General features: G+C 48.5%; 1 protein-coding gene across 2 annotated transcripts in view; it reads left to right on the forward strand.

Annotated features, from left to right (window-relative positions):
- The window catches only part of LOC144098618 (uncharacterized), a 281054-nt gene that overhangs the window by 116593 nt on the left and 138148 nt on the right, over positions 1–26313 (forward strand). For both annotated transcript variants that reach the window (XM_077631401.1, XM_077631402.1), the window contains exon 5: positions 6892–7238. In XM_077631401.1, the coding sequence (XP_077487527.1) occupies positions 6892–7238 (347 nt within the window). The remainder of the gene's footprint in view (positions 1–6891; positions 7239–26313) is intronic.

Genomic DNA, 26313 nt, shown 5'->3' on the forward strand with positions numbered 1-26313 from the left:
TAAAAGTTCAAAACATTCAACTAACGAGGATTGCATGTCAACCTTTGTGAGGCACAACCTATCAGACGATTCTACACGCAATGATACAGTGAAAACAGAACTTCACACTGAAAGAGAAAGTCAAAAATAACAGTAAAACATACTCAAGAGATATCAAAACATTCCTGTAGTTCGTTAAACTAAACTGCACCATTACCGCTGATGGTAACATTCGCTGATATGTGATCGCACAGCGGCAGAGACAATTCGCGGGGATTAAAGTTACAGCGCCTACAAAATTATGCCCCATTAGATTCATACATCGTACGAAATCTTTTGTCTGTAAAGAGAAATAGATCAAAGTAATATATCAATAACTGTTTAATAAATACGGAAGGAAGTAGAAAGCAGTTCTTTTCCTGAATTTAGGCGAGGAGCAGGGACGAGCCATCTCTCCTTATGTTTTGCTGTATTAGAATATTCTCTTTCTTTTATTTCTGCTAGCCTACACGTAGATTGACAATACTGTTTCGTATTTCTGCTTTAAATCTAATGATTGATGTATACCTTTAAATGTTGTTCATTTTAATTACTCTAGCAGTGATAAAAACTGCATTCACGCCGACCGCAGTTCTTTTATTACTTATTTCGAAACTTCCTGAGTCTTCTCAGACTATCATGTTTGCGAGTGTTGATAAATTTTCCTAGCAGAATATGCGTATCATTTATTTCCCTATGAATTTCCGGCGTTAAACGTTGTCTGTATGTTATCCGATTCTTACGGTGGTGCTTTATAGGACAATTAGCATTACAGACACGCTTAAGCTTTGTGTTAAAATTCTTACTAGTTAGAACACGTGAAGAACATGGTAGCAACACTTATTTTGATTGTTTTAATTACCCATAGCGAAATAAAGATGGTTAATTAAAACTACGTCAGTGCACGAAGTCAACAGGATCTTTTTAGCAGTTTTCGTGCATGTGGTTGCGGTTTTACTGCATGTACATCTCTACAAATTGAAAGATCATGTCAAGTGTAAAACTATTTAATCCATATGGTACACAGTCGATACCCATAATTAAATTTCCTGTCTTTCTACCAAACTGAGGGGGAAAAGCGGATTTCATTGAGAAAGAATTTCAGTAGCAATACAAACAGTTTAAAACAAGCAGTTAAAAAAAACGCATGGACCACGCCGATAGTTCCGTACTCCTGATTGTCAGAAACAATGCTGTTCTCACTCGAATAGAGGATTAATGCGCTGTTCGAGAGGTCAAGCTGTGTAAGCTCTGCTCTTGATGTTGCATTGGCGTGTCAAAATGTACACTTGATCACATCAGCCTGTAAGATAAAGAATTGATAATGCTTGTGCAGAACCCTGTCTCCGTGTAGGCAGTTCTCGGCGAATAGGAAATGGCGTAGTTGCGAATATATTATAGCTTACATAAGAAGCGCAGAAGCATAAATTAACCGAAGCACCCTATTACACCAGTGGCAACGATGTGGTTCTTAAAAACCTCCGTCAATTAAATATTTCTACACCTGGCAAACTAGGTGCGAAAAACATGTTGGAATGTCTTTCATTAGTAAGTTAGCGAAGTTGATGTGAGACAGGCGTATACGTTAAGCAAGCTTCATGGAAGCAACGTGTCATTTAATATTAACGGTATGCACATGCAGAAACAGCGGGTGGGTGGGAGGGGGAGTAGTAGTTGTAGCTGTGCAAACAAGATGAGATGCCGCGCGCAGACTTCAATCATCTATTCATGATGATGCACACTGCTTTAAGTTTAAGTCAGCGCATGCCTCCTTTAAGCTCGTTTCCACGAATGACAGGATGAATATTTTCGGTCTCAGCACCCAATATATCCGTCCTTTTAAGATTCTGTACTGAGCGCGGAGGGATACCTGAACAATCTTTTTCGTGTTATTTCATTCACGCCGGGTGTTAGCTCCTGTAACATGTCATCTTTAAAAGAAGGGCTGCATTTTACACGCATATATGCTCCCATAGCGGTATAACCATTTCAGGCGCTTCGCGCATAATTCTGTACATGGCGAACTGGCAGTTTTTCTCTGAGTGCGCTCTGCCTGGCACTGATTTCGTCATTCCAGCAAATTTCAGCATACTTTATCTTGTAAATAGGGTGCTGGGTGTAAACAGGGCGTAAATAAGGTGCAAACAGTTACCCTAGTAGCACGGCCTCCGCCATTTTCTCGCTGTCAATTTTTTCCACTAGTATTAATGGCAATATTTTTATTGAGTTTCTGGGTAACGGAAACAACTTTAGACCTGAACGAGCGGCAATTCCATTGCCAAATTTATGTCACCTCTTTCCAGATCTAGTAAATGTTTATTCTCTCCTTCCTTCGGAGTTTTTTGCATCGTGTGCACCTTCGAAGCTCAAAATTATTCCACAATTCTTAAAGTGTTAATTTCATAAACCATGGTCTTTTAGTACCACAGTTTGCGACTCGTTTGACAGTTTGTAAGAAATTTAGCACATTCCTGTGAGAAAAATGAGTAAATTATTGGAATTCTCTGTTGGAAAACTAACGAATTGACTTTTTCTAGGCTTTGATATATTGTACAGACGGAAAAATATTTGTTTTTAATTGAAATGGTAAATGACGCTTAAAGGGATAGATGCGAGATTTAAAAATCTCGCAATTTTATGTGTGTGTTCTCTCTATGTCCTTGTCTCCCAGCGCTGCGATTCCATGATGTTAAAAAAGGAAATAGCAGAACGATTTTGTTCATTCGCCGATAAATTTAACAGTATGGGGGAGTAATGTTTCGTCACAAACAACATAACTGAAGAGAACTTAGCACAAGTGTAGCCCTTGCCCCGTGCGCTCTTTCGTCTGCTTCTCAGTCTCTGTTCGCGCTTCTTTGATTCAAATTTTAAATCTGTAGCGAAATTCCCAACTTGCAGTCCACCTTCGGCACAAATTTAAAAAATTCCCTCTTCTCCTTGGTATCTGTCGTTGTTTGCTTCCGTCATGTATATGCGAAATTGGGAAACGCTGCATTTAGGTAGACATTTATTTGTCTACCTAAATGAAGTGTTTCCCAATATCGCATATCACACCTCTAGCAGCCAGGTACGTTTATCTTTTTGAGATTTATATATATATATATATATATATATATATATATATATATATATATATATATATATATAGAGAGAGAGAGAGAGAGAGAGAGAGAGAGAGAGAGAGGGGGGGGGGGGGTAGACAGACATGGCTTCGCGTTTTTGGAGGTTGATTTTACTGTTATCGTTGAGGCAAAGCTTTGTGCAGCTAAAATGAAGCAGCGCAGGAAAGCATTTGCCTGTTTGATGGCCTATATATTGTGAGGTTTGACTCGGGGAGATAAATACGTTCTCCCCACTTAATCGCGGCTGACACGGTTCAAAGCCGCCCGGACCCCACCCCGTGATTGCGTACGCTACCGAGCGCACGCCAACCACGGCGGGCCTTGCTCTGAGGGAACAAAGGAACGACACATTGGCTGACACAAACAGGCATTTATTGCTACAGCAACAATAACGCGAGCTAGCAACAAGGTACACTAATGAAGCGAGGTCGTGAATCACCAGGAAGGTTCCGAGCGAATGTTCGCCCGCGCAAGGGCAAGGGATATATACTCCGAAGGTCGCACGGGACGATATACGGGAGCAGGTCTCCCCGTTGCTTCCTCGCCCCGCCGGCGAAAAGCGGAGCTGCGAGCGACACGTCCGCTCGTACCGACGATCCCAGCCGAACAGCCCCATCTCCCGCGCGCGGGCTTCAGCAGTCTCCCGCGCAGCGACGCTGGCGCCCTCTCTTGCCAGTTAATGTAACTGACAAGGGAATGCGTTCATCCTCGGGGTGAGACTGCTGCTGCACAGTGCCTCGCGGGAAAGCAAACATAGGGGGCTGCAGGGCAGGTCCCCACATCCCCCCAACCTTAAATAGACCCACGCGCCTGAAAGTACATGCTATGGAGGGGTCTCCTGGTCTTCATGTCCTTGAAGCACGTCTTGGAGCGGAGGTCAGGCCGACAGCGTCCACGCAGTCTTCCGCGGTGTTCCGAAGGCGGCGTGAAGGTCTCCGCTGGGACGACTCGCATGGCCCGCGGACTACCTACCGTGTCCGCAGGCACGCGAATAGAAGGCCGGTGGGAAAACTGCAGGCCAGGATTCTGCAGTAGTCGCCAGGGCAGCAGCAGCCGGAGGTGACTGCTGACTGGTCTCACCACGCGGGCTTCAGCAGTCTCCCGCGCAGCGACGCTGGCGCCCTCTCTTGCCAGTTAATGTAACTGACAAGGGAATGCGTTCACCCTCGGGGTGAGACTACTGCTGCACGGTGCCTCGCGGGAAAGCAAACACAGGGGCGGCAGGGCAGGTCCCCACAATATATATATATATATATATATATATATATATATATATATATATATATATATATATATATATATATATATATATATATATATATATATATATATATATATATATATATAAAATGCCGCGCAGGAAAGCATATATATATATATATATATATATATATATATATATATATATATATATATATATATATATATATATATATATATATATATATATATATATATATATATATATATATATATATATATATATATATATATATATAGGCCATCAAACAAGCAATGCTTTCCTGCGCGGCTTCATTTTAGCTGCACAAAGCTTTGTCTCAACGATAACAGTAGAATCAACCTGCAAAAACGCGAAGCCAAGTCTGTCTACTTCTCTGCAGTCGTTCGATCTCAACTGCGCTTTTTCTTCCCGTGCGCCAACATATAACGACTAGGTTTTCGAAGTACTCTTTTGCTGTTCCAAAGATATATTTGCAGCTGCGACCAAGGCGGACGGCTTTACTCCAGGTTTATGTACACGTGTCTGAACTTTTTTGCGATGTTTCCTGGCGCTTCTTTTGTGTTCTTGCTTTCTGCAGACGATGTCCTTGTTCTGTTACTGCTTAGCTACTCCTACAGCACTGCAGCAGTTATAAATCCTCGCACCACACCAGCTAGCAGAACAACTACCTAAATGCGGTATGAGCTCGGTGGACGAAGCAAGCGACAGCCTGTCTTTTCTCTCTCTCTCTCTCTCTCTCTTGGGGCAATAAAAACGTTTGCAGTAAAATAACGACAAATGTAGCTTGATCAGAGCACGTATATTTCGCAGCCTTGTTTTCCCGTTGGGTGGGAAGGAGAGAAGGAGGGAAGGAGGGGAGGATGGCTATCGATCACTCTACTCCGACACGTGCGTGGTTGTCGTCGCGAGGCAAGATACACACTCAAGCCGATAACGCCCACGACATAAGCCCTGAGACACGACTCTCATTGGCTGACAACTATAAGCTCATGTACCACCAGATGGTTCTCGTTTATTTCGCGTTTTCGTGTCCTTTAGTTCCTGCACTGCTGAGGCTTCTCCGCACCACGAGGCTCAAATGCGGTAGTCGGTTCTTATCTTCTTTACCCCTTTTACATTATAACTCGGAAAACCTTCCTTTTTTATCCTAGCACTAGAAGCCCTCAAAAGAAGCAGGCCCTTCACAGCTCCCTAATGCCCCACGTGGCTGGCCAGTTTCTTGACCATGTTCGAGGAGAAGCCAATTCCTCGATGCAAATCATGTCGTCGTCTCGTGAGCGACAGTGGCGTGCAGGCACGTCATGTGCACTTTCATTAGCACCAAACTGCATCGATGTATGCTTGAATGCGCGATGGTCCTCAGCCCAGTAATCACGTCGCATCTTCCTTACTCAACGCCATCATGTGAACCTGCGATTGGTTATTACAGCTGATCTTATAGCGTCAGCTAGACAGGACCTTTTAGGCTGTCGTCAAAGCAGGCGTTCAGATCCGGTCATACGCGCAATACAGAAGTGACAAACATGAAAAGTTGACATGGCACAGCGCCGGCCGGATGCTGACAGCGAAAATAGGCTCAATAGTCAGGGGTGTATTTTTCTTCTATTGTTTTTTGTATCTTAATGCCCTCTGATCATAATGAGCGACAAACCTGCGGAAATTAAATCACCCGTCTATAGACGTTCCGGCGATTCTCCTGAAAACGCTTATCACAGAATCACCCACATATCCACCTGACTGAGGTTCTTCTAGAAAGGGGGCGTGATGTGCAAGTGTTTCTAAAAATCATCGCGCTTCCCCGTCACATGTAAATAAGAACGTATCGCCCAAATGTACTGTGTGCTAAAGCAGCAATGGGGACTATTTGGGTGTACATATTGATGGAAAAAAAACGCTCCACTAGGGAAGAGACGACAAAGCAGAACGAGGTACACAGGACAAGCGGACTTTTCCGGTGTACCTCGTTTTGTTTTGTCGTCTCTTTCCTAGTGCAGCACGTTTTTTTTCATCCATAACTACCGTGTGGTGTACCCTAACAGCGCACTGCATTAGCAGTGCATCGAATGCCGCTACTGTTTTCTCCGCATTATATATTACCTTCCTCCACTTTGTATTAAGGGGGCCACCGCAGTGGCTCAGTGGTTTTGGCGCTAGGCTGCTGACCCGAAAGACGCGGGTTCGATCACTACAGCGGCGGTCGAATTTCGATGGAGACAAAATTCTTGAGGTCCGTGTGCTGTGCGATGCCAGTGGACGTTAAAGAACACCAAGCGGTGGAAATTTCCGGAGTTCATCATAGCGTCAGTCGCTTTGGAGCGTTAAACCCCCCATAAACCGCACACCACTTTGCACCACGAAGTCCTCTCGACAGTTTCCTTAACTGTGGCTCCTCCTAAGGTATACTACGTATCTTGTATCCCCGTTTTGTTGGTGAGTAACTACGAGTAAACCGGAACTTGCATTAAACGCCGATCGAATGGGAACCCCTGGCTCTCGCCCCGGTCGCAGGTCCTCCCCGAGCGAGACGACGCCTCCGCTGACGCGGCGGCCCAGCGCAGCCGAGCGCCGCAAGATGTGCTTCGTGCGGAAGCAGACAAACTCGGCGCCCAACTCGATGGACGAGGAAGTGCCGAGTCCGTCGTCTTCTTCGGTCTGCAGCGGCGGCGCGCCTTCGACCGTCTCCTCGTACCTCTCGCGAAACACGTCGGTCGCCTCGGCGCCCACCTGCACTTCCTCGGGCGGGGACCGGGCCGGATACTTCAACTTCGAGTCCATGCAGCGCCTCCTGGACCTCTCCATGAAGGTGCCCACCGCCGAGCGGAAGTCCTTCTACCTCGACATCCCCACGCAGGAAGGTGAGCAACCTCTCTCCCTTTCTTAGAAGACCTGTCCACCGTCCCCTTCCCAGATGAGTATTATACAGTGTTTCCAGCCAAAGAGCAGCGGCCACACGTGACTCATGCATGTCAGCGCTTTCACAAGCTGCTCAACGCATCCACACCGTGGCTTAGTAAAGTAGCTTCTTCCGTCGACCTGAGGCTGTGAATCAACGATTACGACGATAAATTTGTGACGCAGTGGCAGCTTTGGACAAAGACGCCATGACACAAGGTGTTTTATAGCGAATAGCTGTAATAGGGAGCTCAACCGCGATGACATTCAGTTATCCGCCTCAACAGTGACGAGCAGAGGCTGTGCGAGGTGCGTGCATAGGTTGGTTGTGCAGCCGATCCCTCTGCAGCCTTATGAGCACGAGCGTTTCTTACGCTCCTGTGTCGTGCGGAGAGGAGGTCGTGTGGGTTATGCAGCGCATTCGGCATGGCAGACGCGGGACCGCCGGATCAGCCGCAGTCGGCAGACGTCGACATTCTTGCCAGCTATCACCGTCATACGAAATGCGAACAGCGGGGTGCGTGGCCAAAGGTCCCATTTACGCCGTCTGCCTATCGTCGTCAGAGATAGGCGCGGTTTGCTATAGTTATGCTTCTGTTTTCTTTGACGTTCGTTTTTTTTTTTCACTTTGCCGCTCGAGCTCCGCATTTGCACTTCCCACCAACAGCAACCCGATCGGTATTTTTCACCGCTCGCATCGTGACCGGACGCTGATAACAGACTGATGATGGAAGCAAAAACCAAAGCCCTTCATGGCCAGGAAGCCAAGAGCATGAAGAGCGCTCGCTTTACGCACACGAGTCACAGCCGCTGCCACCAGCGAATACGCGCTGCGTAAGCTGCGATTGGCGGAAAGTATAAATGTGGCGGTTCAGTGGCAAATCGACAAAAAGAACATCAAAGGAAACAGAAGCAAAACTATCGCAGACCGGAAGAGTGCACACCTATCTTTGATGACGACAGGCAGGCAGAGTAAACTAGACCTTTGGCCACATGCTGCGCTGTTCGCATTTCATTTGACGCCGATAGTACAGCTAACCGTCTGCCCCCGAAAAGACAGTCACCTCCTTAATTTGATTTCACTTCGAAGACTGCAAACGCCGTGAACTCCTGATGACCTATTAACTCCATTATTGCGAACTTTTTTCGTACTATGATTGAGAAGCTCATGGGATCACGCATGGCAAGAAATAATGCAGAAGAGCAGCTAGTATATTTTCGCGACTTTCAAATTGACCAAATATCGCGTCCAAGTACTCGTTAGAACTACTGCTCACAAGAACGTGACTGACATTGTTGTCACTGTTATCCCTTCTCTACTGCAGTCTTTGCCATCGGACAATCCATAATGAAGTACGGTAATCGCGCGGCATCGAAGTCCCATCACGGGTATGATCAAATCGTCGCACTTATTGCCGATTTATCATCGTCTTCGGGACATAACTAAGACCACTAATTTTGAAATAACAGAGGCTTCTCCACAAAGCGCATTGCGCAGCGAACACAGGAAGTAACAAATTCTTAGCCCATTTGGCTCTTGCACGAGCAACTCAACTACCTCAGTGACAGGAAAATACACAGCTCTTCAGCCGCATACGCGGAACTGCTTCACTCGCGAACCGACAGCTTTTGAATAGCGCTTGCATGGAGCGACCTCACTGCAGTTCCTACCGAACATGACGTGCTTTTCTGATGCGAGATAGGAGACAATCAAGCGGAAAAGTTGACCACAGGTTCGCTTGCTCCAAATTGTCACATATATGATTACGTAATAACATACTCTTTGTATCGGGATGATAACAACTGTCACCTGCTTATTAATTCTATGCATGCTAATTTTTTTCGAATTCATTGAGGCACTATTCTTCTACACATACTATAATAGGCGCTCGCTCATCAACACCAGTTTTCTAATCGCGCCTTATCCAATCTAACTTTTTGAAAGTTCAGCATACCCTCTCTTTAAACCGTAGGACATATCGCATCTCTGCGTGGGCGTCATACACTATATACACTGGATTGCTCTACACTGACTAAAAATATGCTCTATTTCCATCTTTTTTTTTTCCTTGCATGCAACAGCAAATGGCATCTTTGGCGTCATATTTCTGCCTATACTTGAGCACCTAGCCCTAGCCTCAGAAAGTAAAGCCCTTTCTTTGGAATAGTAGAAAATGTTCGAACAGTTTAACGTAATAAGGAACGCGATCTAGGTTGCAGAAATTCGTTGAATGTGTAGCGCGTAAACTCTGCTCGGCGTTTGTTTGTTTGTTTGTTTGTTTTTTCGTGTCCAAAGCAAGAGTTGTGCCGGACTTAATTAACGTTTCCGAAGCATAAAGTATTCTTCTATACTTGCATGTCCCCACTTTACAATGTGTTTTAAAGTAACATTTAAGACGAAGTGAAGTTGGTCTGTATCTATAAGGTATAGTGTTTCTAATCACAAAGGAACCATTCTCACCGAAAACGCAGCATTTATAAGCTAGAAAACAGAAAAAAAACGAAATACTGGTGTCTCCATCATCGGCCGATTTCGCAACTAAAATTCCTGCGTAAACACCGATTTTCTTTCTTTCGCGGATTCACCCGCCGCGGTGGCTCAGTGGTTAGGGCGCTCGACTACTGATCCGGAGTTCCCGGGTTCGAATCCGACCGCGGCGGCTGCGTTTTTATAAAGGAAAAACGCTAAGGCGCCCGTGTGCTGTGCGATGTCAGTGCACGTTAAAGATCCCCAGGTGGTCGAAATTATTCCGGAGCCCTCCACTACGGCACCTCTCCTTCCTTTCTTCTTTGACTCCCTCCTTTATACCTTCCCTTACGGCGCGGTTCAGGTGTCCAACGATGTATGAGACAGATACTGCGCCATTTCCTTTCCCCCAAAACCAATTATTATTATTCGCGGATCCCGGAGGCTACGCTACGCCGAAATTTTCGTCTAACCGGCGACAACCGAACCCGTCCTTTTCATCAGTTTGAATGGACTGGTAGGAAGATTTTAAAACCCAATTTTCCGGGCGGTAAATGCGTCGTTCACTGGCGACAAACGTTTGCACATGCAGAGAAAGCCTTAGAATTTATTTTTATCAAAGACCAAAAGTGCAAGGAGTTCACCTCAGTGTATTTTTAAAAACACGAAAGCCGTCTGTTTCTGACTTGTTTCATCCAACACGACAGAGGAAAGAAGATCGCATTTTTTTATGCCACAAGCTTCCTTTTTTTCCCTGTAATCAAGTTTCGCAATAGGGAACATTTTTTTAGAACCTTCCCGTGGCATAACGGCGTGCCTCGCGAACGCACTTTCCGGGAAGGAATAACAACCCCAGAACATCTTTATTATCCTCTATTTCCCGTTTCCCGCTATTTATTAAACCTGACCACGTTCCCCAAAGGCCTCTTTCTTGTCACTGTGCTATCTTTCAGAAACGAGGAAATATCGCGCCAAAGTCCGGAGCCTCCACCCGCCTTTTTTCAGCTTCCGAAGAGACGTCCGGCAAAGTTCATCGTCACTCTTGTATATTTTATGTCCTTATACTCGGACCCGCGTACGTTTTAGTTCTTCCTACGCACTGTCGTGGATGGGTTCGTTGCGCGCCATATTTTTCTTCCCGCCATCTGGACCCGCTGACGATGCCGCTGCCCTCGCCTCAGCAGCAGCGGCGGCGGGAAGCCGTGCCACCGTTCCACAAATGGGGCCGGGAGTGTCGTTCGCTGTTCACGTCGTCGCTTTCGAGTCCACCTTAGCGCGTCGTCGCCGCTCGCTCGAGCCCACTTCAAAGCTGCCTTCTTTCTACTTTATGACGCGAAGCTGCTAATTTTTTTTTGTGTTTTTTGTGGCCCCCTAGCAGCCTCTCCCGTTTGATTCTGTGAATTTTGTCGCATTCGTTTTCTTTCTTTTTTTCTCATCGGCCTCCGTTTTGATACATTCGACGTCCATGACCGATGGCACCGACTGGAACGGGGCTTCGCACGTGTATAGACGTGTTCAGCAGTGACTGGCTCCTGCTTGCGACACCGGGGTTGTAACCGAACTTCTCTGTATTTTGAAAGTTGACTATTCTTAGCACTTTTTTTTTATTAAATCTGCAGCAACACTTTGGAAAAAGAGATCGTGACGAAATTTCGAAGAAACATAGCCAAGCGGGGACATGGAGAAGAAAGCTATCTCCATCGTTGCGTGTCTCGCTCAAGAAGGAAGATTTGTGTTCGTACGGCACTGACGTTCTTTTTCTTGTTGAAAGTTCTTGTGCTGTTTCTTCCACTCTGTTCAAACGAGCAGCCGGCACCAGTCAGGCGCAGACCTCTCTCCACGTGGTCGTGTAATTAATAAAACTTTGGACAACTGCAGAGATAGCCTTAGCCGCGCATTCGCACACAAGGAGCGCTTCAAGCCATAGTGACCCCCCCCCCCCCCCCTTGCGCAGGCGCGGTTCTTACCTCGTTACTTTTTTTGTCAGTCAACGAAAGTCTGAACCTCTGAAACTCTCTATTCGCTTCTTCAGTGGCGTAGAAACCATGGGAAATGTAAAAGCCATCCCCTTAATCTAACTAATCGAATAGCTGATAGACTTGCCGTAACGCCAAAATAAGTATTCAGCCGACCTCTGTCAGGATTTACATAATTTATGCAGCAGAGAGAGAGCTAGGAATGCACTGCTTTCAGTTCAAATTCTCTCGTTGTGTACACAGTTCTACTCGTAATAGGGGAGTTATTACTCCCTGGTTACTAACCTACTCCACATTGGGGGTTTCCCCTACACATTCGACCAACAGTGTTATACTTCTGAAAATTGTTTTTTATGAGATACTGCGCGGGAGTACTTGCAGTTCTATTGCTTATCTGCGCACGCTATTATAAAAAAGCGTAGTGGTAGAGCAAGTACATGATTGCCCAACAACAAATTCAAGTACGAATGTGGCATGCGCCACATGTGTTCAAACGTGGTAATGCTGTCTTATTGCGCAGCTCAATTTGAATGGGCAATTTTTCCAGGTTTTAACTGCCCCGAGTCTTAATGTTTCCTAGCGGTAACGGCGCCCCTTGCAGGGCGTTGAGAATGGGTCACTATACTCGTATAAATGAGCCTCATAAAAAAAATCGAAAAGCAGGAATGACGCTTTGTGAGGTTACAGGAGAAAACGTGCAGAGATGCTTTCTTGAGAGGTTGATATAATAACTGTTCCTCCCCTACACATCTTCGTGCTCTTCGGAGCCCATTTTGTAAAAAAAGAACAAAAAAGAAAGTACTGCTGCTCTTGTACACTTCCAAGATAACAGAAAATACTAGCCGCAGGGTCTCCAGCGTGCACGTCATTCGGTGCGCGTCACACGGAAGCTTTGCTACGTATGTTTTGTTTTTAGAGGGAGACCATCAGGCAGGCCAACTGCGCCTCCCTGCCACTCACGCGAGCGACCTAAATTTTCCTTTAGCATACCGCACTTTAGCTGTGGTGCCTTATTTTCCTTCTACACTTATTCTTTTAAATTACTCGCTTTTGTGGTGCGCTCTCCTTATCCCGTTTCCAACCGAAAATAAAACCATGCAGTGCTGCGCAGGCTTGAACTAATCAGCTCAAGCTCATCAAATGCTGAATTCACATAGCCTGACAACACGTTTCTGTTATTGGCAAGCCTTCGATCTCTGTCCAGTCGCCATGAACAGCCAAGGCGGATTCCGTTGATGAGGCGTTGTAAAATGCGAATAGCATTGAGGATTCGGGGCCTCCCCTGGAACTAAAGCCAACTTTTCCCACTTTCTGAGCTTTCCAACGCTGCGCCATTCTAGTGAGACAGAACAAAGATTTCCTTCTCTCGAGCAACACGGGACAGAAAGGAACTGGGGAATAAAAGAACGACTCGAAACTTTATTCTCCGCGTTCGCCGCGCGACGCTCCAGACCGTGCACGCAATTTGCCATTGCCGAGCGTGAGGAAAAGAACGGGACAGAACAAATGGCAGAGCGGGGGGAAACTGTTTCAGCGCGGCCGTTCTGTCTCGGCTCTCACGTTGCGGCCGTGATTGTGTGCCTGTGGTGCCGCGAGACGTACCACTGCGTGGCTCGCGCGGCGCCCAGGGAAAATGCGAGCGTAATGGCTCTTACGTGACGCGTCGCTGGGCACGTATTAGTGCCCCGCCTCACGTGTGCCGTTGGGATGGAGGAGGCCTCCGTTGTGCGTTGCGAGGACACCTCCTCCTCTTCCTGCTTCTCTCTCTCTCTCTCTTCCACCCACCATCCGCCTTGCACCCGTGTAGAGCGCGCGCAAGGCGTCGTGAGCGGAGGCGGCGAGGCGACGCGCACTAGACTCGTGTTGTAGGAGCGGTCGCCTCCGTCATTCCTTCGCGGCTGCTGCGGAGATGACGCAATCACGCGAGATCACGAGCGTAACGAGAGAACGTCTGTGTCCCAACGGCAGTCGTAATGTTCGCGTGAATCATGCGTCACTTCGTCGAGCAACGCTGCGGGTCAGTCAAGCTATACTGCAGCCTGTTCTGCGCGAGGTGACATCAGGGCTGCTTTCGGGCGTGGCTCGTTTGGGTTGAACTATCGAGAAGCTGATAATTATGTGCTAAGAACTAATTTCGCGTAATAGCTTGTGCTTCGCCGCTGAGTTGGCGCGCCCTACGTGGATTTGTCTTTCGTGTGGACTCTTTAGCTTGTAACGTTGTTAATCACCCGGACGGCGTGAGGCGTTTTAATGAAGCTAGCCATAGTAGGCACCGAAGGTGTCTGTATACCTGGCGTCGTCGAGATTACTGGGGGCCGCGTGGGAGGCAAACGCCTCTACCGTTCCGTGGACAGAGCTGGGCTGAATTGTGCCGCGAATTTAATGAAGAAGCTAATCAGTGGTACGGTGAAAAAAGAAACGCGTGAAGATGACGACAAGAGAAAGAACCACAAGTGCGAACACAACTCTCAACTTACAATTTATTCCTGAAAGTAGAGGTATTATTAGACAACCATAAAAATACTGAGCAACGAAATAAGAATAAAAGAGCAGCAAATCAGCAATCCTCAAACGAAAAAATTGCCAATCAGCAGAAGTAAAAAAAAGAGAACATAAGAAACGCAGCTCAGTTATTTCTCTGATAACCCAATGTGGACGATAAAACCTCGATTTCGTTATTAGTCTACGCCGCCGAAGGCTGACTGATACAGATTTCCTGGCACATGTGCACGTGGAAGGCGTTCATCAGTTCACGGACTCATTGCTCTCAGTGCATGAAAAGAATTGTCACCTTTGTAAACGTCCTTGTGTCATTGATCCCGCACGTACAGCAATGGTTCGGCAGATTAAGTGACTCCACGTCTAGCGATCTGCTGCGTTCCCCTAACCTCTCCTTTATACATCGACCGGTGTGGCCGATGTACAGTATGCGCCATACTTAGAGGGAACACGGGATAGCGTGGCCGCCGCGCTTCGCGAAGCACCTCCGCCAACAACCGACGTGAACCGGTGGCAAAGACACCTGCGCAGTAATAACGGCCGACTGCTCTTTCCGCGCATACGCTTCTCGCCGGAGCTCAGCAGACGAGGGAGAGTGTATTAACCTGCGATCACGAAGTACTGTCTTCACTCATTATAACGTAGTGTCCGTGGGCAGGCAGACAGACTTAAGCGGAAGCGCATACCCCAAGCATGTGATCGTACAAGCTTGTGACAAGTTGGTTAAGCAGTCAAGGTTGGGTCCAGACCAAGCAACTTGGCTAGGGAACGGCGAAGATTTGCAACGGGGTTCCGTGTGTACATCGAATGTCGCATGGTATTAAAAATGTTGCAGTGCGATATAACGTCCCAGAAGTATTTTCTCCTATCTCAAAATTGGCCAAAATATGTTCTAGGGGCGGAGCCAGCAGGGCGCGATGCTGGAAAAAGGGAAAAAAAACGGATGCAACATTAAGCACGGTGCCCCGTTTGTCATTTGTGGCGTCGGGGTAGTCCAATCGGCCAAACAGGCCGATGTATAAACGAGAGGTTTGGGGCACACAGCAGATTGCTAGACGGCGACCCACTTAACGATTTGCTGAAGCATCGCTGCACGTGCAGGATTAATGACAAAGAGAAAAAAATGCGCACCTTCGTTTGCGTAGGTGACGATTGTTTTTAAGTGCCAAGAGCAATTAGTCCGTTAACAGATGGAAGCCTTCCACATGCACATCTTCCAGGAAATTAGGAAATCTCTATCCGTCAACCTTCGGCGGCGTTGACTGATAAAGAAATCAAGGTTTCAGCGTCTGCATTAGGTTATCAGTGAAATAACTGAGTTCGTTGCTTATGCTCCTTTTTTTTACTTCTGCTGGATGGCGATTTTTTCTTTTGACCATTGCTGCTTTCCTATTTTTTCTCCACTTGAGAGTTAGCGCTCGTCTTCAAGTGCTCTTTAGGCGCTTTTTTTCACCAGGCATATTAACCAACTCGCCAAAACTTCTGCTCAAATTGATCAGTGGTAGCAGGTAGTATTCCATTTCCTCCTATCGCTAGACGACGTTCCTGACAAATGGCCTGCAGTGCCCATTGGCGATAGGTAGAGAAAAAAGTGCACTCACCCGTGAGGCGTTTGTAGTTGGCGACCCCGCTCTCCTTGCGGGATTTATCTCTATCTGCCTACATAGGGACAAAGCGCACGCGTGCGCGCTAAAGATAAAAAGGTGTTTTAATCCGAGCAGAGCTCGGTTCGCAGCCTGGCACTGTATGCAATTGCGCAACGAGCTGAAATGCAAACGGTGGCATTCCTGAAAGCCATCAAAAAGGTTTACGAGAGAAGTGGGGCATTTTATTTTGGAGCAGATTACAGACCGTGAGTGCAAATCAGCCCGTAGCAGTTTGCGCGGCCCGCCCTCATCACGCCACCTACAGCTCTTGAGAACCATACGGTTGGGGACATTTTTTGAATCTACGTTATGCTGTATGGAAAAAGAAAGTACGCTCAAAATGTAAGCTAAAGAATTTCTCGATTCCATGTCGTATTGTCGACACTGTTTCTTTGCTGCTCCGCAGCACACATGCTATACACATCCACACTGCCAGAGCACATACTCCAGCCGTATTCGAAATTTATTTCAGCACAACATGCATAACAGGACCGTAATAACAGAACTATACTGCTGAATTCAAACAACAGACGCTACGAAGGTCACTTGAGGCACCAAATTCATCGCTGTACGATTGTTCGTGGTTGTTTTTGTGCCGTCGTTATTGGTGTGCACTCTATACCCTTGTTCCGTAAATTACTTCAGCAACGCATTGTTGCGAGGCAAATGTCGCAATTAAAATTTTCGGCCACGATAAGTGGAATGTTTTCGGCCAGCAGCACGCAGACTCCTTGATGTCCTTCGTGCCATTTCTGGAGTGTTACATAGATTGCTGCAGCACTCTGAAAAGTCTCGCTGCTTATGCCGTTGTTCCAGAGTTTGGGTGGGGCATCACACTATCATCCATTCAGCCGCTGCGTCCCTCGTTTATTCGGCTTCATGTGCGCGTCGATTTGCCGCGTTCCACTGCTCAGCTGGTCGGGCCCGCCCCAGACGACTAGCTTAAGTCGGCTTGCGCATGAGAGGGGCTTCTTCCTCGGCATCTAACAATCCTTTGGGCGGCGTCGCAACTGCATCCCGACTGCATGCGCATGCTACGAGAAACGCAGCGCAGACCCACCTCCAAACCGCAGTTGTCAAGGCTGCTTTCTTTATTAATCTTCACACCTACTATCTCTAGACTTCCCGGATCCCCAAGATAATGTAACCGCCCTACCCGGTCAGGATTCCTCGCCATCTCCGCAGCGGCTTCTCCTGTTTCTCCTTTTTTTCTCTCTTCAAGTCCCTCTCCCGCCCTGGCGACGCCTTCTTCCTTCTTCGCACTTCAACGCCTCTCCCGTTACCAAGCACCGGATGTTGCACCGACTATCGCCGTAAAAGGCCAGTGTTCATCACAAACTCCCGAAAGCGTTTCTTATCCCTCCAAAAAGGCTGAATTTCTGGTCCCGAATGACATTTCTTAGGAATTTCTTGTCCTATCCTTCTTTGCCGTGTTCAAAGTTTGCTTAAATTACAAGAAGTCTGCGTTTTCCGCTAAGCTCCTTTGAAGCGACTGATAACTAGACACGCGTAATTGTCCTACTGTATATGCCGCATGTAAGTCAGAGTTGAGCCGAAAGGCGGCGAATATGGGTACAGTCTTAGTCAAAAATCTTCGACCCCCCCCCCTCCCCCCAGGTCTGTTTTGACCCGCATAGTGCAGAGAGAGAGAGAGAGACTCTTTATGAAGGAACAGAGAATTTAGCCGGCGTTTCAATATCGCTGGCATGCTACTCGCGTAGGGAGGGGAATTTGGGAGATAAAGACTGAAGGAGAGCAGCGTGGAAGAGGTGCAGCATTCGCGGCACCATCGATGAACACAGGGCCTTAAAATTCTAGTACACGGATTCTTCTCGGCTCTCATAAATTTAAAGCTTGCAGGCTGCCTTTAATCCTCCACTACACTAAACTTAAACCAAACCCTGTGTCCTGAAGTTTTTTCATGGGGGTGTATACTGTATCACCTACCCGTAAGCCCCAGAGCCAAAACATAGAGGTCGACGGTGGCATCTCTTCAAGCGATCTGTCACCAGAAAACATCCAGCCTCAGAAAGTATAAAGCCTGTATCAGTTTGGAAAGCATGTGGATCTGCCTCATGAAAAGCGAAGCACTTCGCCATTATAGCACACCGCTACCATATTTTCTTTTTTTTTTTCTCATGTGCCCGAAGCAGTTAGACCTATTTTTCGCGCTCACTCCGCACGGTTCTCGCTCGCACCCTCCCGAAAAGTGCGGCGCTCAGTCAAAAATAATTAGAAACTGGGCGCAGCCAACCCGCCGGGAGGTGAGACACGCGCTCGTATTATTAGTGCTATATTACAGCCGCGTCTCCGTCATCGCAGTCCGGACGACGACACCGCCAGAGGCGCAGGGACGAATAGGTGTCCTCCTCTCTCTCTTCCTCTATGCTTCTCTCTCTCTCTGTGCCACCGCAGGGCCCAGTGGGAGCCACAATTTTTAGCACGGCCATTCTCGCGGTCGTCACGCTGTCTCTGCAGAGCCGTCAACATGCATGCGGGATCGCGATGCCGCTGGCTTGGTGCCAACGCAGCAGCGCCGGCGACGCGACGCCAAGTTCAGGGTGCGTCGCGTTCGGGCGATTCGGCGCGTGCCTCGGATTCACCCTTTAGAAAGATTAAGGAAAAGCGTAAACCACCACGAAGGTGAACACTGGTAAAGTGTTGCTCCGCCTCCGCGATAACAAATTTAGAGTCAGGCTCCTGCTATCGCGCGTCGCTGCTCGTTTGGATACTCTGTGTACAAGCAGACGGCCGTCAACGACACGGACTCTTCGACAAGAAGCAGATGGGACAGACGCTGGACTTAACAAGTGAGTTGATAGCCATAGCTTGCAAATCAGTCAGCAGTGCGTCGTTCTGTTTCTCTCTCGGTGCACGCTGCCTTAAGTTGAAGCCAGGCTCCGGCAAATTCAGTTAGAAACCTTTTTTGCCGGCCTATGTTAAAGCGAGTCTCGTACAAAGCTCTCATGGATTGGGGTGAGTGGTGATTTCATTCGATCGAAAGCTTCAAGTGCAATGAACCCACTGGAAGGGGCACCAAACACCGCTGTTAAACATTCAGTAACGTTCAGGTACACCTTGCGGCTTTGGTTTCCAAGCTAATACGCCCTGCCCTGTCTTTTAAGCGCACCTGTATTTTAAGGCTAGTACCGGCGCTAGCATGCTTTCCGGTGATAAGCCTGAGATTGGTTCCGGTTTGGTTTTATGAGGGTTCAACGCCCCAAAGCGACTCAAGCTGTAGTGGAGGGCTCCGGATAACATCGACCACCTGGGGTTCTTTAACATGCACTGGCATCGCACAGTACACGGGCCTCTAGCATTTCGCTTCGACCGAAATGCGAGCGCGGCGGCCACGGAATCGAACCCGCGTCTTTCGTGTCAGCAGACGAGCGCCATAACCAGTGAGCCACCGCGGCGGCTTCACAAACCTGAAAGAAGTGGCGGAATTTCTTTTCGCCATTTTTGGTCCCAATACTTAGTAAGTGGCCATAACGTCGCCGCATGGCACTGGCGCCATACCCTGCCACCCGAGCAACGGCCCATGCATGGTCTTTAATTTATGCGAAAGATGTTGCCACCCCGTACTGTCTTGTTAGACATGCCGTCGTACCTATGCCGTATTTTAGGTATTAGGTGGGTGGTACAATCGGGGACAAAAGTCTCTGTACCGCATGCTGCGTAAACGGAGCCGATAGCTCTATGATTAGCCACCGGCTGGAGACCACACTATTGAAGATGAAAGGACAGGATTTTTACTTTCCCCTCCACAAGTGTGGTCTCCAACCGGCGGCTAATAACAGAAATATCGACTTCGTTAACGGCGCACGAGGCCCAAAGACTTTTGCATCCGACTGGTCTATAGCGCTCAATACGAGCTGCAACGCAGCAGCTCTGACGAGAGCTCAGTTCACGAAGCAGTTCGAGCCCAGTCGTGCAGAAAGATGGTGCGTTTAGCCGTCGATGCTAAGAAAAAGGTACACAGTGGTTGAACAAGTTGGGTGCCCTTTGTGAAGGCCCACTGATCTATGCGAAAAGTAGTAGTAAGTGGTTTGATTAAAATATTAATAATAAGGAAGGAAAAGATTTTTGCTAGTTCCGGCATGTGCCATCGAAACTGAAGCACCTTAGCTGGGGCAGCGGAAATAAAGGATAGCAGGCAGACTGAAGAAATGAAATCAAACAGGTGAGGGGACAGGAAGAGAGGATAGGGGGAGAGGTAATATGCACAAACTATTTACACAAGAAGAAATTTTATGTGAAAACCCCAGTTGGCTCATCTCGGGCGGGTCGCAAGTCATGTTGAGCTCGATATACGGCCTCCAGAAACATTAAATTTATGCGACTCAAGAAGCTAAACACACTCTACATCTAGCTTTCTTCATGACATTCCTTTTTCAATTCCACCATCAAACTACGAGAAGAGTGTGCTTGTAGCTTTTTATTTTATTAATTTTTGTTTGCTCCCACGCCACCACCACGCCACCACCAGGGTCACCTCCATGACCCTGGTGGTGGGATGCCCGTGGCCTTGGAAAGCGCAGCCTAGCGTGCCAATTTTGACAATACGCTCATGAGCCTCAGCCATCACAGGCACTAGAAAAGGGAAAAAGATGCAGAGAGGGGCAAGAACATTAATTGTCCCTCATCCAACTGTAGCAAGACAAGCCATCAGGTAAGTTAACCTGATCCGCATTCTTGGTCTTTGGATACAGAGCAACCTCCGTGTTACCCCCACAATCCAGACTCTCAAAACCACCGCAAACCAGATAGCTCGCATGATCAACCGCATTACCAAGCACCGCCAAGGAATGTGACAAGAAGACACTATTCGGCTGGTGCTAGCACTGGTACTCCTTAGCCGAATCACATACGGACTACCCTTTCACACGCCAACAAAGGGGGAGGAGCAGCAAGTTGACACCATCATAAGGAAGAGGCATACAATACGGCCCTTAACCTTCCTAAAAACACCTCGACGGAGCGTCTGACCGCACTAGGAGGCTTCAACACCGTTGCGGAACTAACAGAAGCCATCCGTCCATCTCGAACACTAAGACTTCAGACCATCCAAGCTGGACAAGCTATCCTACGCCGAGTAGGCACAGTTGCGGACATCCGCGCACTGGATGCTCAATCCTATTTTGAAAAACAGCACAGAAAATACATCAGCGTGGCCCCGATACCGAAATATATGCTTAAAGACGTTCACACAGGCAGACGACGAGCGCGAGTGTCCTACCTACGCCGACGCCTAGCCAATCCCCCGCAGCATACCCGGACCATGACAAGTACGCAGTGGAGGCAGTGGATCACCGCTTCTCCACTCTATTCACTGCTTCTTTAAGAGCCGTAACACCACCGGCCGCGGAGACCACCGCCATGGCCATTGCCATTGGGCATTACGAGTCACAAGGCCAAAGCGCTCATGCGATTACAGACTCGCTACACGCGTGTCAAAACTTCCTGAGAGGCCGAGTTCCCAAGCACGTCAGTCGGCTCATGGGCCCTACACCCCTCACCAAGCACCACCAGATCACCTGGACCCCAGGCCCCGAGGGACTGGAGGGAAATGATAGGGCACATGCCCTAGCTCGAGGCATCATCAACCGAGAGGGGCCACAAACCGTGCTCGCTTTTACCTCCCTACCTTCTGGGTATAACGAACGCCTCGAGTTTCAGCGTCTTCCAAGGAGACACTTCCCTCCACCTCATAGGAAATTAGACACCCCAGATGTCGTCTCTTGGTGGCAGATACATACGAACGCATTTCCAAACCTCCACAGACTACATCTCGTACACCCAACATTATACTCCGACACCTGTCCCTAGTACCAGGCCCGCCCTACACTCTTAGACATTTCGTGAGGATGTCGGGCCAAACTAAACACTCCACAGACGGAAAACGCGTCTTTTGAGCGGTGGGAGGCGCTGCTGACCAGCGATAGCCTGGAGGACCAACGGGACCTTACACAACAAGTCCGCAGCCGCCGCGGTGGCTGAGTGGTTAAGGCGCTCGGCTGCCGGCCCGAAAGACGCGGGTTCGATCCCGGCCGCGGCGGTCGAATTTCGATGGAGGCGAAATTCTAGAGGCCCGTGTACTGTGCGATGTCAGTGCACGTCAAAGAACCCCAGGTGGTCGAAATTTCCGGAGCCCCTCACTACGGCGTCCCTCATAGCCTGAGTCGCTTTGGGACGTTAAAACCCCTATAAACCAAACAACAAGTCCGCAGGGCAGCTCAAGCCAGTGGAGCTCCGGAATGAGGGCCCCACCCATAAGCTCGCCCAACTCCCCTCCTACTCGTGACATTCTTTCTTCAATTCCATCATCAAACTACGAGAAGAGAGTGCTTGTAGCATTTTTTCTTTTCTTTTTTTTTTTTGCTCCGACGCGAAACCTCCGTGACCCTGGTGGAGGTGGGGTGCCTGTGGCCTTGGGAAGCGCAGCCTAGAGTGCCACATTTGGCGATACGCTCATGAGCCTCAGCCACCAAAGGCACTAGAAAAGGAAAAAAAGATGCAGAAAGTGGCAAGAACATTAATTGTCCCGCATCCAATTGAAGCAAGACAAGCGAACACGGAGTCTCCCATCTCCAATCTATAGAGGAACGGGGAACGGAATCGTCGTCTCTAATTTCCTTCCCTTTCCACCCTCGACTTACTTTTTTCCTTTCTCTCTGAAGTGCTGCACCCGTGACGGAACGCGAGGGGAGGAGGAGGAGGAGGAGGAGGAGGAGGAGGAGGAGGAGGAGGAGGGGGGGGGCGGGGGGGGGGGGGGCGCTTGTATTGCAGGCGTGAGCCGTGCCACAGGCGGAACGCAGCATTCATCAACGACGGGTTCGTAACGATCTCCCTCCTCTGTCGCTAATGTCGGAGCGCAGAGCCCCCATGAGATGGGATCGTCGGGAGAGTCGCTCGTATCGACGACGACGAGATGTAGTACAAGAAGCAAGTTGAACGCTTTCGCGCAGCCGAGCGAGCGAGCGCGCTGACGTTGATTGCGACCGGGCCGACTCGTTTGTCTGAGAGGTCGTGAAGCTTCCTCGGTTTCCAGTGAGGCCCCCGAGCGCGACCCGCTGCAGCGTCCCACGACGCTGTGGAGAGAGTGGGTACAAACGATCGGACGAATTCCGCGATCCCGCTCCTCCCGCGTCGCCCTTACCGCTCGAATTAGCATTCTTAGTGTATATAGTACGGCGGAGGCGTGGGCGGGGACACATGTCACGCTGCGCGCAGAGTGTTTCCCTAAAACCGTGCGGCACTGTTGAAGCTACAACTTGTTCCGGCTAATAAAAATCGGTTCGCGGCTACCGTCGCACGTAACAAGAACGAATTGTAGAGGGACTGAAAGGTAAAATGTAATTTGAGAAATGGTGGGGATGTCAACCAAAGCACAAAGTCCCGCATCGAGCAAACAGCTCTACTAGTTCGTTACTTGTAACGCGGTGAGGCGCTCTACAAGCGCAAAAAACAATAGTTGGACATTGCCAACGGCTACTGATCCGGAGTACCCGGGTTCGAACCCGACCGCGGCGGCCGCGTTCCGATGGAGGCGAAACGCAGAAGGCGGCCGTGTGCTGTGCTGTGTTAGTGCAAGTTAAAGGTCCCCAGGTGGTCGAAATTATTCCGAAACCCTTCACTACGGCTCCTCGTTCTTCCTTTCTTCTTTCACTCCCTCCTTTATTCCTTCCCTTACGCGCGGTTCAGGTGTCCGCCGAGATGTGAGACAGATACTGCGCCATTTCCTTTCCCCAAAAACCAATTTTCATTTTTTTTGTCAACGACGGAGGTCAGCTCAGGCCTCCTTTAGTAGTCATATCTTTTAAGAATCGGTAAGTTATGTCTTGCCGCGTAACAAATCTGTCGATTCGCCGATGCGTACGGCTCCCAGCCAATCACGAGTACCAACGACTATACAGCAGCCAATCTAGAAGCTCCCTTGTGTAAGAGAAGCCCCCTAAATGCCGCCCGTTGACTGACTGGACGCTGGCTCTGGCTTTTAATGCGCTGCACGCAATTAGTAGGACGCGGGAAAGAAGGCTCGCTACACAAGTGGCCGCTGTCGCCACGTGTCGAAGCTTAAACGAATGACCCCTCGTTGGCACCCGGCTATTTGGCCCCGTCAGCCGCTCTCGGAGACACGCTGTCGGCGCAGTGAACGCGGGGGTTAACGTGCCCGAAAGAAGAGGTGCGTATTGCTGTCTTTGTGAACGCGTGTTAAAGTCGACGTAAGCAATTTCATCAAACCGGGATCTACTATCGGTTCCAGAGGAGACCGACACGCTTGTTTTGAGAGCACCATGTGTAATAGCTTTACCAATATGCAGAAACACTTAAGCGGAACAGAGTGGTTAATTAATTTCAACGGCTGTCCCCATGGGCACACGATATTGGACGGGACGTAGCAAACATACCAGTTCAGTTCTCACGACACTGTGTTCACAACCATGTTTTTTTTTTTCTTCACTGCTTTCTGCTTTATGCTTGCGGTCAAAATTCTTGCAGGTGATTAAAAAGAGCGAATTTGCGCACTTGTTCCCTCAGTTCGCTAAAGCTCGTTGTCCTGTGCTCTTCACTTCTATAAAAGGACGACGTCGCTGTTGGTAATCGCAGCCTCAAGCTCGTGCTGAGGATCAGGGAATCAGCTTATTACCCTCCTCAGAGTTAGGCGCATCTGTCCATTAAGAAAACAGGGGGAGGAAGTGACGCGGGACGACGACGTACTACGCACGCCAGCTATAACTTCGTTTAAGCTAAAAGCAAAATGAATCTCCTAGTCTTGCGTGGGTGCTGATGATAGCACAATCCAGATAAAGTATAACAGAGACCCACAGACAGTCTTTGGCAAGCGAGAGGCTTTCTGCGTTCCACGTATAACCTCTATACTACACCGCGACACCGGGCATTCATGTCTTTGCCGCGTTAAAAATTAATCACTGCCGAAAACGGCGTTCCCTTGCCCTTACGAGAAGTTACCACGGCTCCACGATCGAGTCAACATATCGTGCGGTTTGTTGTCGGGGCGAAAATATCGTGAGGTCAGGACAACTGTCACACCCACGAGCCAATTTCAGTGTCCGAGTGCCAAGTTGAATGTTTAATCACTGGCCAATGTTTCGGCCCACGGTGAGGGACACACTGGTAAGTTCCTACGCTAATGGAGGACAGCGGCCAAGCCGTATCTGCACTCGAGCTGGGAAAGAGTACTGACTTCGTGAGTGGACGAACACGGATACATGATGAAATATGCAGCGAGCATGTGCCGCTGGATTTTTTTTTTTTTTTTACTCGGCTTAGGATGGTGGCGTCGGAGTAGGAGACGTACATTTTTGAACAAGAATGACACTCAGAAGCTGGGACTAAGCTTCACTCCTTCAGCGCCGTTCTAGCTACCGTCCAGGAAGTAGGCGGCAGGCGAGTGGTTTGTATTTCGAGCTTCGAAAAGACTCCATTTTCTTGCAGTACTTCTTGGGGCGTTAGCACTAGAGCTTCCACTCAGCCGCCTAGTTTTTGTCTGTGAAGTCCCTCAGGGGACCCACAGGGTTGTGGGCAACATGCCCTAGGTGGCCGTCTAAGGTGGCAGGTGGGGCACCTAGGTCACGTGACCTTGTGACGTCATCAAAACCTGCCCACTGGATTGCGAGCAAACTGCTTACCATGGCAGGTGGCAGTTGAAGTAGTGATTGACCGCGAGAGGTTGCTCAGGAAGAGCAACCTGGGTCTCACAAGCCCCACAGGTGGCAGCACTTGCGATCGCAGGGCAGCGGCGCATCACTTCACCGCTGCACCACTGTGCCAGGAGTGGAATGAGGACTCCCGGCGATATATGGATGCAGAGTAAAAAGTGACCGATTCGGCATATGTGGGAATTAACCCATTAGCGCTCTCTCGTCATGCTTAAGGCGAAGCCCTTAATCGATTTCAACTACACACAACAACTAGTGCTAGCGCACTTATGTCGCATTTGTCCTAACCGAATTAAATCGTCTGTCATTTTGGATTTTCATGCGCGTTCAAAATCTTTGCGAAAGTAGTTGTTAATCGTGTTCCTTCGTGGTGTGTATGTTTTCTTCACTTCTATATATTTCACAAGTTAAACGATGCACAATACCTGCCATTGCTACAAGGTGACCTTCCTAGATCTTTTTTTTATTTGTGCCTTATCGCGGGATTTGTAATTAAATGTGCAACAAGTGCACGGTTATGGGCCCGTCAGAACTACTCTCCGAAAATTACGATGTTCAGACACCGCGTTCACATAACCGTCTGTTTCTTCCTCGTACTTCGGCACAGAAGTTTGGGAAACATCAGGAGGTGTTTACGCTAACTATTTTTGAGGTTCATTATTTCCCCTTCTGTCATTAGTTCCCGCAGCGTACAATGTCAGAGCTTATAGCTAGCCAGCAATGCTTGTCGCTGCTTCTTGAATCAAGGGAGATTCTAACGTGCGGAA

Source organism: Amblyomma americanum, chromosome 7 (genome assembly GCF_052857255.1).
Source record: "Amblyomma americanum isolate KBUSLIRL-KWMA chromosome 7, ASM5285725v1, whole genome shotgun sequence".
NCBI classification, from domain to species: domain Eukaryota; kingdom Metazoa; phylum Arthropoda; class Arachnida; order Ixodida; family Ixodidae; genus Amblyomma; species Amblyomma americanum.